General features: G+C 40.3%; 1 protein-coding gene across 18 annotated transcripts in view; it reads left to right on the plus strand.

Moving 5' to 3' along the window:
* Positions 1-18887, plus strand: part of TFDP2 (transcription factor Dp-2) — a 217923-nt gene that overhangs the window by 165869 nt on the left and 33167 nt on the right. For 14 of the 18 annotated variants that reach the window (XM_033212434.1, XM_033212442.1, XM_033212433.1 and 11 more), the window contains 2 exons: positions 1612-1733; positions 3164-3211. The exons of 2 other annotated variants lie outside the window; for them this stretch is intronic. In XM_033212434.1, the coding sequence (XP_033068325.1) occupies positions 1612-1733; positions 3164-3211 (170 nt within the window). The remainder of the gene's footprint in view (positions 1-1611; positions 1734-3163; positions 3212-18887) is intronic. 2 more of the 18 variants (XM_033212448.1, XM_033212449.1) reach the window with 1 other exon arrangement.

The raw sequence follows: 18887 nt of genomic DNA on the forward strand, positions 1-18887 counted from the left end.
TACATGTAGTCCCTGTAAATATTTTTCTCTCTGAATTGGGACTTAAAACTTACTATCATGAACACTTTCAAAACTTTACAAAAATAGAACTATATACCCAATAGTTGCTTCAATAATTATCCAATAGGGTCCAATCATGTTTCATTAATATCCCCATTCACTGGAGCGTGCCTCTTCCCCTTTTTTTACATGAAAATATTTCTTTTTTTTTTGAGACGGAGTCTTGCTCTGTCGCCCGGGCTGGAGTGCAGTGGCCGGATCTCAGCTCACTGCAAGCTCCGCCTCCCGGGTTCACGCCATTCTCCTGCCTCAGCCTCCCGAGTAGCTGGGACTACAGGCACCAGCCACCTCACCCGGCTAGCTTTTTGTATTTTTTAGTAGAGACGGGGTTTCACCGTGTTAGCCAGGATGGTCTCGATCTCCTGACCTCGTGATCCGCCCGTCTCGGCCTCCCAAAGTGCTGGGATTACAGGCTTGAGCCACCGCGCCTGGCCTACATGAAAATATTTCTAAAGCTATTACTAGGCTGCTAGGTTTTTTGTATTAATTATTATAAATGTGTTTGGGAAGAACATGTTTTGTTTTTTAACCAGTGAAAATTTTAAGACCTGGAAAGGAATTTGGTAACACATATAAGGTACCTTTCTAAAAAAGTCTTTAGGGGTTCCATTAATCCCCTTTCTGGAGAAATAGAAATTAAGGGCAAGGTCTTTGTACAAAATGTTTATCACAGCATTCTTTATAATAGTGAACAATTAAAAATCCATATATATCTAATAGAGAATAATAAATCCATATGGTAGAATGTTTTATGGTCTTTAAAATGTCTTCAAAGAGTATTTAATAACATGAAATACTCTTTTTTTTTTGAGATGGAGTTTTGCTTTTTTGCCCAGGCTCGAGTGCAATGGTGCCATCTCCGCTCATTGCAACTTCCGCCTTCTGGGTTCAAGCGATTCTCCTGTGATTCTCCTGCCTCAGCCTCTTGTGTAGCTGGGATTACAGGCACACACCACCATACCTGGCTAATTTTGTACTTTTAGTAGAGATGGGTTTTCACAATGTTGGCCAGGCTGGTCTTGAACTCCTGTCCTCAGGTGATCCTCCCACCTCGGCCTCCCAAAGTGCTGGGTTTACAGCACGAGCCACCGCTCCCTGTCCAATACTTTTTTAAAAAAGGATAAAATTGTATCTATATAATTATCCAAGCTGGATAGTATCTTTGTGTATACTGTATGATGGACTGTGGAAGTCTGATTTGCTCTTACCCTGGTTCTAGTAAATCAAGCTGTACTGCAATTCATTTCCTCAGTTTCAAAGAAAGCTTTTCATTTTTCTGATTTTTGAAGCATTGTCAGTTCTCTACTTAATCCTTCCAAATTGCCATTCATTTGCTGAAACCTGAATTGTGACCTCGTGTCAGTATTCAGGATACTTGTGCGTTAAGATCCTAGGATATAAGTAAATCAAAGGCATTGCTTATATTCTTAGATGACTGACATTAAGTACCTTTTATTTCCTCATATGTAGGTTAGCAATCAACATTATTTTCTGCCTGTAGGCTTTTCTTAATAATTAAGAATATCATATTCTTTGTTCCTGACTTTACAGATTATAAGCACACCACAGAGACTAACCAGTTCAGGAAGTGTTCTGATTGGGAGTCCATATACCCCTGCACCAGCAATGGTTACTCAAACACACATATCAGAAGCTACTGGCTGGGTCCCTGGGTAAGAGTGTTGCAAGTTACTCTTTTTAAAACCTTAAAAAAGAAGTTTAGACATTTTTTTCTCATTATCTTGTCTTCTGTTCTTGTTTTATTTTAGTTTAGTTCTTAAAAACAAATGTTTTTCCTTTAAAATCACCTATTTTATTTCACTTTATATCTTAGATATAAATCATCTCTGGAACAACTATTTTTAAACAGGAAAAAACAGTACAATAACTCATAACTGAACGCCGTGACTTTTTAAAGTCTGGAATAGGACTACTTTCATTATAACATTTAACTGTTTTGGAAATATAAAAACTATATTTTTATATATTTTTAACTCACATAAAAAAGGAGTTAAATATTAAGTGTTGGCTATACTCAGAATTTCCCCAATGAATTATTTCCTTAAAAACCAGAAAAGGGTAGGAAAAGAGGCCAAATAAATTTTTTTATTAAATTTCCTCTTCTTTTTAAACACTGAACAATTGAATCAATATCTCTTCTATGTTACTAATTTGTCACTTTTAGTACAAACTTCTATATGTTTCATCTTTGCCTGTAAAATACTTATACCTTTCTCCACTCTTTATCATTTTAGTACCTCATACTTCCATAAAAGACAAATAAATAAGATAAATTACTGAAAACCTCGTTTTGTTACTGGAGATGTTTTGTTACTTTAGAAGTTATTTACATGGTGGAATTACTGCATGGGTGATTCTGTCATATGTGAGTTTGAGCAAGCAGATGGTAAATCTTAGTGCAGTAAGAATCTCCTTGCTTCAAGGATATTAAATGAATTAATAATCCTGGCAAAGTGCTTTAAGATGTATACATATTAATATACATAAATACATGCCTACACACACGTACAAATACATTAAAGACAGAAGAGTTTTGTATATGCATACTTTTCCATTATCAAATGAGCTGAAATGACAGAATTACCTGTAATCCTGTGGGCATTACTCAGTCCTCATGAACATTCTTGTGTAGATCTAAGGTTACCCTGGATTTCTATATAGCCTTGAAAGATTATAACGTGAAAGCCAAGCCTGTGCCAGCAGTGTTGGCCCACTTTGGAAATGACCAGGGTCTGGATATTTTCAGCCCCATTTGTGCTTTATATTGGAGGTGGCAGGATTGTCTGGTGTTTTTATAGTCAGTATTTCACAGAGTGAAGAAGATTTTTCTCTGTCTTGTTTGCAGGTCTGCAGTGTTTTCCTCCCTAACTATTCATTGAACTCTTTTCAACCTATGATTATTATGTTGTGATATCTTGTTCACATGATACAATTAAGATTTATTTTATGTACCTGTCTTTCGTATTTATTTTAGTCTTCGAATATATTCAGTGTATAATTAGACAAGTTATAATAAAGTATTAATGAAATTAAATTGTATTTAAGTATGTATTGTTTTTATGCTATCTTTTTTCCTTTTTAGTGATAGAAAACGGGCTAGAAAATTTATAGACTCTGATTTTTCAGAAAGGTGAGTATAAGTCTAACTATTTTGTTTGGAAGATTCTGCTATATAGAGAGGTTGTTGGCGTTGCGACTACTCTGGTTTAATGCGATGTTTCTCTTCATGTAACTTTAACTTCTTTCAGTTTTTGCCATTATTTCATTCTGCATCGAATGCCCCAGTTCACTCATAGTATCTGTATGGTTTCAGCAGAAATTACCCTGTGAGCAGATTGACTATTGGTGGTATGTCCTTTAGTATTACCTCCCCTCTTTCCATCTGGGAAATGAAGACTTCTATCAAAGTGAATGCTCCACATTATCCTAACATGCCCAAACTTTGACAAGTTTTTCTTTTTTCTTTTTTTTTGAGATGGAGTCTTGCTCCGTCACCCAGGCTGGAGTGCAGTAGCGCGATCTTGGCTCACTGCAACCTCTGCCTCCCAGGTTCAAGCGATTCTCCTGCCTCAGCCTCCTGAATAGCTGGGATTACAGGCGCACACCACCATGCCTGGCTAATTTTTGTATTTTTAGTAGAGATGGGGTTTCACCATGTTGGCCAAGCTGGTCTCGAACTCCTGACCTCATGATCCGCCTGCCTCAGCCTCCCAAAGTGCTAGGATTACAGGCGTGAGCCACCGCACCCGGCTAAGTTTTTCTTAAAACATTTATAAATCATAATAAACTCTCACTTGATCTTAAGCAATATGTTGGGCATAAGGAAAGTTCACGTTATCTTAGAATATTAGGACAGTGGCTTCTCCATTCTGACTGTGCATCAGAATGACTTGTAGTCAGTTAAGTAAAAAATAAATGCCTGCCACGTCAGAAACTCCTACATTTTCTAATTTGCTGTCTCTGATTTGCTGTACCCTGAGAAACTAGATGGCTAAATGTGTTAGAATTCAATCTAAAATGAAAATGACTAGGCTCTGAGTGAGAACTGTGGGAATATGTATAAAGGATGTGTGTTTTCTTGCCCTGACACTAGTGCTGTTTCAGTTCCTTGGTGGCTTTTGTTGCTTGCTTCTTGGTCCTAATTGTTTTCAACAGATACAATCACATCTGAGGAGCTGCTGAATCATAGAAATGAAATGTTCTTTACTCTCTAATGGAAAGTCCTCTTTCCAACTCAAACTGGTCTTTACTGGTGTTTATCCTTGGAAAGGGCAACAGAACAAGTTCTTGCAGATGTATTTAGCAATGTTTAGGGCATTAAAATGGAACTATTTGTCAGTTATGATGGGTGACACCTCTGCACTGCAAACAGTACAAAAACCAAGATTCTCTTTATTGTCCTTTGTAAGTGAGAATTCTAAAGATCTATAAGTGAGAATATATAAAAGTGTTAGATTAAATGTATTAGTATAGCCATTGGTTCAACTTTCTCTTTCTACATTTGGTTCAGTGGCTTTTTTCCCTAGCATTTTTTTTTTTTTTATCATTCTTTAAAAAGTTTTGAATGTAACTTTTCTGTAATGTATCCCCACCACCCATCTGTCAAACCGCAAAGATTTGATATGTGTTTTTCTTTATTCCTTGTTCTAAATTAGTAAGATTCAGCACAGTGGTGTTGCATTTTTTTCTTTATGCTTTTTTTTTTTTTTTTTTTTTTTTGAGATGGAGTCTTCCTCTCTCTCTCCCAGGCTGGAGTGCAATGGCTTGATCTCAGCTCACTGCAACCTCTACCTTCTGGGTTCAAGCGATTCTCCTGTCTCAGCCTCCCGAGTAGCTGGGATTACAGACATGCACCACCACGCCCAGCAAGTTTTTGTATTTTTGTAGAAGCAGGCTTTCACCATGTTGGCCAGGCTAGTCTCAAACTCTTGACCTCAAGTGATCTGCCTGCCTTGGCCTCCCAAATTGCTGGGATTACAGGCGTGATCCACTATGCCTAGCCGCTTTTGTTTTTAAGACACAGTGTCACTCTGTTGCCCAGGCTGGAGTGCAGTAGTGCGATCTTGGCTCACTGCAACCTCTGCCTCCCAAGTAGCTGGGACTATAGGCGTGTGCCACCACACCCAGCTAATTTTTGTATTTTTAGTACAGATGGGGTTTCACCATGTTGGCCAGGCTAGTCTCAAACTCTTGACCTCAAGTGATCTGCCTGCCTTGGCCTCCCAAATTGCTGGGATTACAGGCGTGATCCACTATGCCTAGCCGCTTTTGTTTTTAAGACACAGTGTCACTCTGTTGCCCAGGCTGGAGTGCAGTAGTGCGATCTTGGCTCACTGCAACCTCTGCCTCCCAAGTAGCTGGGACTATAGGCGTGTGCCACCACACCCAGCTAATTTTTGTATTTTTAGTACAGATGGGGTTTCACCATGTTGGCCAGGCTGGTCTTGAACTCCTCACCTCAAGTGATCCACCTGCCTTGGCCTCCCAAAGTGCTGAGATTATAGGCATGAGCCACCACACCTGGCCTTTTTTTTATTTTTTACTTTTTTGCTAATTAAGTCAAGGTTTAATTTTATAAACATGACTGAAATATTTTGTTGATTTAAATATTCTGGTTGACTCTTTTTTTAACAAGAACTGAAACTTTTACTATGTATTTTATATAGCTCCTTATTTAAATGAAATACATTTATTGCAATTTATACTTGAGATACAATACTATAAATTTAAATTGTATATTACTTTTGTAAACCATAAAAAATTTATTGGGAAAATGTCAAGAGATGGTTTGTAGATTCTAGTTACGTGCCTGGAAAGAAAGAAAAATACTTTTTTATTCTTTGGGTGTAATTCTTTTGAATACTTAAAAGGAAATAATTAATAAACTGTAACATGCTTTTCAAACCACAGTATATTAGTGGAGTTTATTTGTTTGTTTGTTTGTTTTTTGAGATAGAGTCTCGCCCTGTTGCCCAAAATGGAGTGCAGTGGCGCGATCTCTGCTCACTACAGCCTCTGCCTCCTGGGTTCAAGCAGTTCTCTTGCCTCAGCCTCCTGAGTAGCTGGGATTACAGGCACCCACCACTATGCCCAGCAAATTTTTGAATTTTTAGTAGAGACAAGTTTCACCATATTGGCCAGCTAGTCTCGAACGCCTGACCTACCTCAGCCTCTCAAAGTACTGAGATTACAGGGGTGAGCCACCATGCCCAGTCTGTGGTTTTATTTTCTTATTTAGGTTTTAGTTTCTTAATTTAGTTCCTTTGATAAAGAATGCTTCCTCCTGGTTTCTTGTTTGGTTTATGAATTAATAGAGTGTTTATATCCTGTGGCCAAATATTGATGTTATTTGGAAAGAGAGGGTCTTGGTGTTTGAAAGAGCTCAGGCTCTTAAAAAAATGTGTAAACCCTATATATTTAAGATTTAAAAGATTTAAATAGAGAGCTTCCAATTTCAGATGATGGACTGGGTTGGGCGCGGTGGCTCATGCATGTAATCCTGATACTTTGGGAGGCCGAGGTGGGCAGATTACAAGGTCAGGAGATCGAGACCATCCTGGGTAACACGGTGAAACCTCGTCTGTACTAAAAATACAGAAAACTAGCCAGGCATGGTGGCACACGCCTGTAATCCCAGCTAGTTGGGAGGCTGAAGCAGGAGAAGCACTTGAGCCCAGGAAGCGGAAGTTGCAGTGAGCCGAGATCATGCCACTGCACTCCAGCTTGGGCAATAGAGAGAGACTCCATCGCAAAAAAAAAAAAGATGGACTGATTACTCATGTTTACTTCCTACCTTCCTCATGCTCACTGCTAAGATATTATTGAAATTTTAGTATAAAAAATAATTAAAGGGATTGGGCACAGTGGTTCACGCCTGTAATCCCAGCACTTTGGGAGGCCAAGGTGGCTATATCACTTGAGGTCAGGAGTTCAAGACCAGCCTAGCCAACCTCATGAAACCCCATCTCTACTGAAAATACAAAAATTAGTCAGGCATGGTGGCACATGCCTTTAATCCCAGCTGCTTAGGAGGCTGAGGTGCAAGAATCGCTTGAACCCAGGAGGCAGAGGTTGCAGTGAGCTGAGTTCGTGCCACTGCACTCCAGCCCTGGTAACCGAGTTAGACTCTGTCTCAAAAAAAAAAAAATAATAATAATAATAATAATTAAAGTAAATCTGCAAAAGTGCTGTAAAAAATGATAGGGGTATAGATTTCCCAACTAGAAAATGAAGGCTAGTGTTATGATGAAAAGTGAAAGTAGAGAAATCTACATCGCACAATATGCGTGGAAGAAGTCAGCATCAGAAATGGTAGCCATTGTACCCTACATTGTCACAGAGAGGCTCCAGGCTTAAAGTTGACTTCTGTAGAAAGCAAGAATGAATTGTTGAAGGAAGTAAGGAGAGTGATTAAATAAAGACTTTGAGCAGCTGGGCCGGCTAAACCATCCCAACCCTTCAAATCCCCTTGTACCTCTTATCCCACCTCCATACACAGAGCAGTTGCACCAAACACATTTCTCCCCCAGGGCTGAAACTTGGAGAATTGATCCTAGGGAAACAACTGCCTGCCTCAGTTGGGTTTAAGAATTTTAGTATGCCGCCGGGTGTGGTGGCTCACGCCTGTAATCCCAGCACTTTGGGAGGCCAAGGCGGGCGGATCACGAAGTCAGGAGATCGAGCCCATCCTGGCTAACACGGTGAAACCCCATCTCTACTAAAAATACAAAAAATTAGCCGGGCATGGTGGCGGGCGCCTGTAGTCCCAGCTACCTGGGAGGTTGAGGCAGGAGAATCACTTGAACACAGGAGGCCAGAGGTTGCAGTGAGACAAGACTGCGCCACTTCACTCCAGCCTGGGCGAAGGAGCAAGACTCCGTCTCAAAAAAAAAAAAAAAAAAGAATTTTAGTATGCCCCAGAACAGGTTTTCCTCATACTGGCATTTGTATTTGTGGGGAAGAGAGAGAGACCAGACTGGCTGCCTGCTTGCCTGCTTAGCAGCAAACACAACCTGAAGTTAAGCTTGTTGCCAGCATGGCCCACTCACATCCACAGAAGTTGTAGTTAGCCCTCCACAAGTGAGGAGAACCGTCTTAGGAAAACAAGCCTGCATACAAGAAGCTCATGTAGACTCTATATGTTGAAAACTTGAATTCAACATTTGTGAATATGAAAGAACAGGACATTTTGGGAAAACTATCATGAAAGAAAGGGGCCGGGCGCGGTGGCTCAAGCCTGTAATCCCAGCACTTTGGGAGGCCGAGACGGGCGGATCACGAGGTCAGGAGATCGAGACCATCCTGGCTAACACAGTGAAACCCCGTCTCTACTAAAAATACAAAAAACTAGCCGGGCGAGATGGCGGGCGCCTGTAGTCCCAGCTACTTGGGAGGCTGAGGCAGGAGAATGGCGTGAACCCGGAGGCGGAGCTTGCAGTGAGCTGAGATCCGGTCACTGCACTCCAGCCCGGGCGACAGAGCGAGACTCCGCCTCAAAAAAAAAAAAAAAAGAAAGAAAAGGAACAAGATGAATAAACAAAAGTTACGACCCAAGAGGATGTAGAACAGTAAGATAAAAAAGAACAATAAAATAAAGTTGTAATTATCACCCTTTGAGAGGTCTGAAGGTTCCTAAGAAGCGATAATGCCCATGAAAGAAAAAGAAGATCCTATGGAAAAGAAGCAAAGAAGAAAAACATTCTGTGAAGTTTAAAACATGATTGCCAGCCGGGCATGGTGGCTCACGCCTGTAATCCCAGCACTTTGGGAGACTGAGGCAGGTGGATCATCTGAGGTCAGGAGTTCAAGACCATCCTGGCCTACCTGGTGAAACCCTGTCTCTACTAAGAATACAAAACTTAGCTGGGCGTGGTGGCACGTGCCTGTAACTACTCGGGAGGCTGAGGCAGGAGAATCGCTTGAACCCAGGAGGCAGACATTGCAGTGAGCCGAGATTGCACCATTGCACTCCAGCCTGGCGACAGAGTGAGACTCTGTATCAAAAAAAGAAAAGGTTGCTAAAAACAGTTCTTCCAGATATTAAAACATGAAAACAGAATTTTTGTTTTAATGAAATAACTTGGCAGCAGTCTAGTGTGGCTGCAAAGAATAGCTGGGATCATCTTATTTGAAGATATCAGAAATCTACTGAGGCAGTGAGAACTGGAGGGGCTAAAAGTAGAGCAGGAAGAACCTCAGAAAGATGAGGGACTTCCACAGTAGCTTTTAGATATGGAGTTGTTTGCCGTTTGTGGGCAGGAGCCTGAGAATCTAGGGTTTTGTACAAAATAAAGGAGAAAAATTTTATGATCAATTGATACAGAAAACACTTGACTTGATTAAACTTTACTCATTATGGTAAGTGTCAAACTAGTAATAGAAGGGAACTTTTTTTTTTTTTTTTTTTTTTTTGAGACGGAGTCTCGCTCTGTCGCCCAGGCTAGAGTGCTGTGGCCAGATCTCAGCTCACTGCAAGCTCCGCCTCCCGGGTTCACGCCATTCTCCTGCCTCAGCCTCCCGAGTAGCTGGGACTACAGGCGCCCGCCACCTCGCCCAGCTAATTTTTTATATTTTTTAGTAGAGACGGGGTTTCACCGTGTTAGCCAGGATGGTCTCGATCTCCTGACCTCGTGATCCGCCCGTCTCGGCCTCCCAAAGTGCTGGTATTACAGGCTTGAGCCACCGCGCCCGGCCAATAGAAGGGAACTTAGTATGTTAAAGACAATTGGCAAAAACTAACAGCAGGCCAGGCACGGCGGCTCACGCCTAGCATCCCAGCACTTCGGGAGGCCAACACAGGCAATTCTCTTGCACTCAGTAATTCAAGACCAGCCTGAGCAACATGGGAAAACCCCATCTCTAGAAAAAATACAAATACCGTGCCCAGCCGAGAAGAATGTCTTAAAAACATAATAATAAATAAAAAAAAACACAGGCCAGGTGCAGTGGCTCATGCCTGTAATCCCAACACTTTGGGAGGCTGAGGTGGGTGGATCACCTGAGCTCAGGAGTTCGACACCAGCCTGGGCAACACGGTGAAACCCCGTCTCTACTAAAAATACAAAAAATTAGCCGGGTGTGGCAGGATGCTCCTGTAGTCCCAGCTCTCGGGAGACTGAGGCAGGAGAATCGCCGGAACCTGGAGGCAAAGGCTGCAGTGAGCCGAGATCGCACCACTGTACTCCAACCTGGGTGACAGAGCGAGACTCTGGCTAAACACACACACACACGCGAGACTCTGGCTAGACACACACACACACCTGACAGCAAGCATTACATTTAGTAGTGAATAAAAAGTTTTCAACTTGGCGTAAGAAACAAGGAGGATCCCTAGTTAATCACCACTTCTATTCAGTATTGTAGTGGAAATTCTTGCTAGTGCCGTAAGCCAAGAAACAAAATGGAAAGCCTTAATAAAAGAATTGTAAATGAAGAAATAAAATGGCACCATTTGCAGATGATGTGATTGTATCCCAAGAAAAACCAAAAGAATCTACAGACAAATTATGAGAAAAATGAATTTAGCAAGGTTGCTGGATATAAGGGCATATAAAAATGAACAGAATTTTTTTATTCTAGCAAAAAATACAAACAGGCCAGTAAACATTGAAAAGTGTTTATCAGCATTAATCATTAGAAAAATGCAAATGAAAACCACAATGCAATACCACTTTATATCCATCAGAATGGCTACAATGAAAAGGATAGACAGTGCTAAGTTTGGCAAGGATATGAAGCATCTAGAATGCTCATACACTGCTGATGGCAGGTTAAATTGGTACAGTCATTTTGGGAGTTAGCAGTATCTTCTGAAGTTGAATATAAACATACCCTGTAACTCATCAATTCTGTTCTTTGCATGTACTCAACAGAAATTTGTGCACACATTCACCAAAAACGTGTACAAGAGAGTTTATAGAAGCACTGTTAGCCTCCAACTAGAAACAAACCAAATGCCCATCTGCAGAATGGATGAATGAATTGCAATGTATTCATACAATGAAATGAATGAAATACAGTCACAGGAAAAGTGTGATGAATCTCTTAGTGTCAGATACAAAAGGATACATACTATATGATTTTTATTTAAAGTTCAAAACAGGTAAAACTATAATAGAAGTCATGGTAACAGATATTCTTGAGGTGTTGGGTTTGGATGGAACTAAAACTACAAAGAGACACTTAACACAGATGGTTTGTGTACTTTATGTGTTATATATGTCAATGAAAATTTACATTTAAAAACTCAGGGAGAAGTTAAACACTATAGCCAGGTAACTCTCAACATCTAGACTGTAAGCCATTAGATGATGGGACAGGACTACATAAGAAGAAAAGGAAAGTTTTCTTCCTTATGTTGTGGGCTCCTGCAGTGTTTTCCTACCCATCTTTTATAGACTAAGCTCAATCACAATAATCAGTTTTACAGCATTGATTTCAACCCTGTCAAACCCAGGACCCCCCCCTTTTTTTTCTTTGAGACAGAGTCTTGCTGTGTTGCCCAAGCTGGAATGCAGTGGTGCCATCTTGGCTCACTGCAGCCTCTGCTGCCTGGGCTCAAGCGATTCTTGTGCCTCAGCCTCCCTAGTAGCTGGGATTACAAGCACATGCCACCACACCTGGCTAAGTTTTTTTTGTGTGTGTGTGTGTGTATATATATTTGTTATATATATTTATATGTATGTGTATATATATATTTTGAGATGGAGTTTCGCTCTTGTTGCCCAAGCTGGAGTGCAATGGTGCAATCTCGGCTCACTGCAACCTCTGCCTCCCGGATTCAAGCAATTCTCCTGCCTCAGCCTCCCAAGTAGCTGGGATTACAGGTGTATGCCACCACACCCAGCTAATTTTTTGTATTTTTAGTAGAAACGGGGTTTCACACCATGTTAGCCAGGCTGGTCTCAAACTCCTGACCTCAGGTGATCCGCCCGCCTCAGCCTCCCAAAGTGCTGGGCTTATAGGCGTGAGTCACTGCACCCGGCTTTTGTATTTTTAGTAGAGACGGGGTTTCACCATGTTGCCCAAGCTGGTTTTGAACTCCTAACTTACGCTCACCTCAGCCTCCCAAAGTGCTGGTGTTACAGGTGTGAGCCACCATGCCCAGCCCAGGATTCCTTTCTATATAAAATACTTTATAATGTTTCTTTTATTACCTAAATGAAATTATAGGTAAAAATATAATTTACCTATATGCTTAAATTTTTTTTTTTTTTTTTTTTTTTTTTTTTTTTTTTTTTGAGACGGAGTCTCGCTTTGTCGCCCGGGCTGGAGTGCAGTGGCCAGATCTCAGCTCACTGCAAGCTCCGCCTCCCGGGTTTACCGCCATTCTCCTGCCTCAGCCTCCGAGTAGCTGGGACTGCAGGCGCCCGCCACCTCGCCCGGCTAGTTTTTGTATTTTTTACTAGAGACGGGGTTTCACAGTGTTAGCCAGGATGGTCTCGATCTCCTGACCTCGTGATCCGCCCGCCTCGGCCTCCCAAAGTGCTGGGATTACAGGCTTGAGCCACCGCGCCCGGCCTTAAATTTTTTTTAAGTCTAATGTCTTAAGTATATAGAAAGGAAAAACAAAAGGAGAGTAGTCCTAAGCAGAAATACATAGATGTGGTTGGTATACTGTTAGTGGTCCAGAACTCTTTGTTCCTAGTCCACGTTACAGAAATTGAAGTCCAGACACCTTTATAGCAATTTGATGTTGATTTAAGCATGATGGATAGAAATTTTGATGAAATTTTTGTTAAAATTTAAATTTTATCTATTTAAAAGTTCTGAGTTTTAAAATTTAGCTAGAATTTTAGCTCTGTCGGCTGGGCATGGTGGCTTACACCTGTAACCCCAGCACTTTGAGAGGTCGAGGCGGGCGGATCACTGGAGATCAGAAGTTCAAGACCAGCCTGGCCAACATGGTGAAACCCCATCTCTACAAAAATTAGCCTGGCATGATGGTGTTGGCAGGTGCTTGTAATTCTAGCTACTCGGGAGACTGAGCCAGGAGAATTGCTTGAACCTGGGAGGCAGACGTTGCAGTGAGCGGAGATTGCGCCACTGCACTCCAGCCTGGGCGACAGAGCCAGTCTCTGTCTCAAAAAAAAAAAAAGAATGTTAGCACAGTCAAACTAACATGGTAAGCTCTCTGTGGTACAAACAGTTCACTAGTGATGCACAGGAGGACCATATTACAGCATGTGACTATTTTTCTGCAGCTTTGTCGATATATAATTCATATACTATACAATTCATTCATTCAAAATGTACAACTCATTGGCTAGGCATATTAACAGAATTGTGCAACCATCACAACAATCAATTTTAGAACATTTTCATCACCCCTGAGAAAAAACCCTGGCACCTTTTAGCTATAACCTCCCAAACCCCTCATCCCTCCCACTCTTAGACAACAACTACTCTACTTTCTGTCTGTAGATTTGCCTATTCTGAATATTTCATATAAATGGAAACATACAATATGTGGTCCTTTATGACTGGCTTCTTTTAGTAAGCATGTTTTTAAGGTTTATCTGTGTTGTGACATAGACATTCCTTTTTATTCCTAAATAATATTCTATTCTATGAATGTGCCACATTTTACTTATTTGTGCACTAATTGATGGACAATTGGGTTGTTTTCATTTTTTGCCTATTATGAATGATGCTGCTGTGAACATTTGTTAGGGTTTTGTATGGATGTAAGTTTTCATTTCCCTTGGGTGTATACCTAGGAGTGGAATTGCTGGGTCATACAATTACTCTTTGTTTATCCCTTTTGAGTATGGCTAGACTGTTTTCCAAAGTGGCTGTACCGTTTTACATTCCCATAAGCAATGTATGAGTATTCCAGTTTCTCTACGTTTTTGCTAACACTTCTTGTGAAATGGTACCTTATTAATAAAATTAACTGAAAGCATTTTGATTTGCATTCTTTGTATATTCTAGATAGAAATCCCTTATTAAATACGTGATTTGCAGAGTTTTTCTCCTATCTGTGAATTGACCTTTCACATTCTTAATGGTGTCTTTTGAGGCACAAATGTTTTTGATTTTGATGTTTAATTTATTTATTTTTTTCTTGTGTTACTTATGCTTTTGGTGTCATATATCTAAAATATCTTTGCCTAATCCAAGGTCACAAAGACTTAACATCTATGTTTTCTTCTAAGTGTTTGATAGGTTTAGCTCCTACATTTAGGTCTTTGCTTTGAGTTAATTTTTATTAAGGTTAATTTATCAAATGTAACCCAGAAGCATACAGAAAATCTATGAAGAAAAAATAGGTGTTTTTTTGTTTTTTTGGGGTTTTGTTGTTTGTTTGTTTGTTTGTTTGTTTTTGAGACAGCATCTTGCTCTGTCACCCAAGCTGAAGTGCAGTGGCTCAACTATGGCTCACTACAGCCTCAACCACCTAGGCACAAGCAATCCTTCCGCCTCAGCCTCCTGAGTAGCTGGCATACACCACCACACCTGGCTAATTTTTACATTTTTGGTAGAGATGAGGTCTCACTGTTGCCCAGGCTGGTCTTGAACTGCTGGGCTCAGGCGATCTGCCTGTCTCGGCTTCCAAAGTGCTTAGATCATAGGCATGAGCCACTGTGCTTGGCCAGAATAGGGATTTTTGACATTTATTTTTATAACATTTTTACACATTTTAATTTTTCAAACAAGCCTGGGTTTATTATTTAAAATTATTAGCTAAATTAAAAAAGTAAACTTTTATTTTAATCCTCATTTTCTAATGGTGAAATAAGCATCCTGAACTATTTTTTTCAAGAAAAAGCATACCTTTTCTGAAGGTGGCAGCAGTAGTAGTTAACCAGATGTGACAATGGAAGTAATTTAAAGAATGAAGGGGCCGGGCGCAGTGGCTCAAGCCTGTAATCCCAGCACTTTGGGAGGCCGAGACGGGCGGATCACGAGGTCAGGAGATCGAGACCATCCTGGCTAACATGGTGAAACCCCGTCTCTACTAAAAAAATACAAAAAACTAGCCGGGCGAGGTGGCGGGCGCGTGTAGTCCCAGCTACTCGGGAGGCTGAGGCAGGAGAATGGCGTAAACCTGGGAGGCGGAGCTTGCAGTGAGCTGAGATCCGGCCACTGCACTTCCGCCCGGGCGACAGAGCGAGACTCCGTCTCAAAAAAAAAAAAAAAAAGAAGAACAGGCTACTCTGGGCACATTACCTATGGGGTAGTCCTGCTCCACAAGGAGCAATGTTAAAAAAAAAAAAAAAAGAACAGTTAAATGAATGCAATAGAGTTTGTATTAGTTTTGCTCAGAAACATGACCCCCTCTCATATTGAATTTGGTTTTGTAGCCATAATTGATGATGAAATACGTAACATAATGCATAAACTACAGCATCTTATTTGCAGAAATATACTGGCTAATGAAGCCATGAAATCAAAACTTAAGCATAAAAGACAGCTAAACAAGTCAGTTCAAAAGCAAAAGAACTATGGAGAAATAATAAATTATTGGACAACTGTCACCACTATCCATCTCCAGAACTTTTTCATCATCCTGTATTGAAACTCTGTCCCCATGAAGCAACAACACTACATTTCCCACTCTCCCATAGTCCCTCTGTTCTTCTTTCTGACTATGATTTTGACTATAATTTGATTTCATGTAAGTGGAATCATACAATATATATATATATATTTTTGAGACGGAGTCTGGCTCTGTCACCAGGCCTGTACAGTGGCATGATCTTGGCTCACTACAACCTCCACCTCCCAGGTTCAAGTGATTCTCCTGCCTCAGCCTCCCAAGTAGCTGAGACTACAGGCACGCACGACGATGCCAGCTAATTTTTGTATTTTTGGTAAACGGGGTTTCACCACATTGGCCAGGATGGTCTTGATCTCTTGACCTTGTGATCCGCCTGCCTCGGCCTCCCAAAGTGCTGAGATTACAGGTGTGAGCCACCATGCCCAGGCAATATTTATCTTCTTCTTTTTTTTTTTTTTTTTTTTTTTTTTGAGACGGAGTCTCGCTCTGTCACCCAGGCTGGAGTGCAGTGGCCGGATCTCAGCTCACTGCAAGCTCCGCCTCCCAGGTTTACGCCATTCTCCTGCCTCAGCCTCCCGAGTAGCTGGGACTACACGCGCCCGCCACCTCGCCCGGCTAGTTTTTTGTATTTTTTTAGTAGAGACGGGGTTTCACCATGTTAGCCAGGATGGTCTCGATCTCCTTACCTCGTGATCCGCCCGTCTCGGCCTCCCAAAGTGCTGGGATTACAGGCTTGAGCCACCGCGCCCGGCCATATTTATCTTCTTATGTCTGGCTTATGTCACTTATGTCTTCTCGGTTCATCTGTAGTGTAGCATATATTAGAATTTTATTCCTTTTTAAGGCTGAATGTATTTCATTATATGTAAATACCACATTTAATCTGTTTATCCATTGATGGGCAGTTGGGTTGCTTCCACATTTTAAGTCTTGTGAATAATGGTGCTATGAACATGGGTGTACAAATATCTGTTGAGTTCCTGCTTTCAGATTCATCTGGGTATATACCCAGAAGTGGAATTACTGGATCATATGGTAATTCTATGTTTCCTTTTTTGAGAAATTGCTGTATTGTTTTCCACAGTGGCTGTATCATTTCGTATTTCCACCAGCAGTGCATAATGGATGCAATTTCTCTACATCCTCTCCAACACTTTCTCATTTTCAGTTTTTGGTTTTTTAATAGCCATTCTAATGGGTACGAAGTGGCATCTCATTTTTGTTTTGATTTACATTTCTCTAATGATGAGTGATGTTGAGCATCTTTTCATCTACTTTTTGGTCATTTGTATATCTTCTTTGGATAAATGACTATTAAGTCTTTTGGCCTTTTTTTTTTTCTTCTTGAGACAGAGTCTCACTCCCAGGCTGGAGTGCAGTGGCATGGACTTCAACCTCCGCCTCCCAGGTGCAAGTGATTCTCATGCCGCAGCCTCCTGTGTAGCTGGGATTACAGATGTGTACCACCACGCCCAGCTAATTTTTTTTTTTTTTTTTTTTGTGGAGATGGGGTTTCACCATGTTGGCCAGGCTGGTCACAAACTCCTGACCTCAAGTGATCCACTTGCCTTGGCCTCCCAAAGTGCTGGGATTACAGGCATGAGCCACTGCACCTGGCCCTTTGCCCATTTTCAAATTGAGTTGTTTGGTTTTTTGTTGTTGTAGTTCTTTATATAGCCTTTTGCCTTTTAGTGTTCTTTAACTAGAGACATCTTTTGCTTAACTTTCAAAGTGGCTTACTGGATTGGTTGCAGGACCAAATCTCTCATCTGTGTATGACAGGTGTTGACTCTTCTAACCTCCTTTGTTGAAGTTTAATGTTGATGTTCATTGAGTTTTGGCATGATATTCTATTAACCTTCCAAATAATAAGCTTAATTTATTGATTCAGCCATTGTTGAATAGTGCCCTTTGGTTGTATATTGCTTATGAAAATTCTGGCAGCTCATGAAATCACTTGTAGTGTACCATATGTTATATGCATTTCATCCTCACAACTTATGAGATGGGTATTCTGCATTTTTCAGATGAAGGACTGTGGATCAGAGTTAAATGGAGTAAACTGCTCAAAATATGTATCTGATAGTTTACTAATGTTGATATTTAACTAAGTTTTCTTCAAGTTTATTATTAATTTATGCACTGAACTGATTTTATAAAACTCTCACATGTAGGCTTGTATCTACTTTTCAAGAGTATAGCCATCACCATTTCATAATAGTTTTTAAAATTGTAGTTGTTCCTACTTAAGGACTATGTTTAGTTTCTTCCTTTAAATATTGTCCAGATATGACTACAAATATTATCCAGGTTATGACTATAGAGAGCCAATTAGCCAAGTGATTGCCTGAAATCACCTTATCTTATTGCTGCCTTTAACATAGCTATATAATCCCATACACAATATTATTGCTGCCCAATAGAAATTCTCAAAGAAAATAAATATTTGAAGTTAATTTTAATATTTTTAATTTAATCCAGTATATCCAAAATATTGTATTTCAGTGTGTAATTAAATATAAAAATCACTAGTGAGGTATTTTACATTCATTCCTTATATTAAGTATTTAAAATCCAGTGTGTTAAACTTACGACACATCTCAATTCACCCTTCCCACATTTCAAGTACTCAGTAGCCACATGTGAGTTGTGCCTAGGGGTATTAGACAGTGCTGATTAGGAGGTTTAAAATGCAACTCATAAATTTAATTCATCTCTTTGATCTCAGTAAATTACCCTTCTTTCTAGAGGTCATTGTACTATTCCTCTCTTCCTTACCCTCCACTTCAGACAATTTTATTGATTTTTGTCTTTTAAATTTTGTAAATCCATCTTTTTGTCTCCTGCCCTACCACTACCTCAGTTTGGGGATTCATATTCTCTTACCTGGACTATTGCAGTACCCTCTCAATTGGTCTTGCTATCTCTGCTTGTGCCTCATAAATTTCACTTCTACTGTTATTAATTCTGATCCCAAAATCTTCTGCTTTGCAGTGAGGATGTCTGCCTAACTGAAAATCTCACCATTCTACTCCCCTACTTAAAACCTTTCAGTATATTTTAGTGATTTCACATTATTTCAAATAAGTAGTCTGTGAGGTAAGATACCTATACCATCCTATACTATCACAAGGGATGCATACACAATTCTTTGGGAATGTAGGAAAAAGAAAGTAGATACCTTTTTCTCATATTCCTTTTAAAACTGTATATTTAGTATCTGTTTCAATGTACGTAACATAGAACATGTAAATTATTAATAAATATATTCGCATTCCCACATCACTCAGTGAGGCGATATGTT

Source organism: Trachypithecus francoisi, unplaced genomic scaffold, assembly GCF_009764315.1.
Source record: "Trachypithecus francoisi isolate TF-2019V2 unplaced genomic scaffold, Tfra_2.0 Lachesis_group0, whole genome shotgun sequence".
NCBI lineage: Eukaryota > Metazoa > Chordata > Mammalia > Primates > Cercopithecidae > Trachypithecus > Trachypithecus francoisi.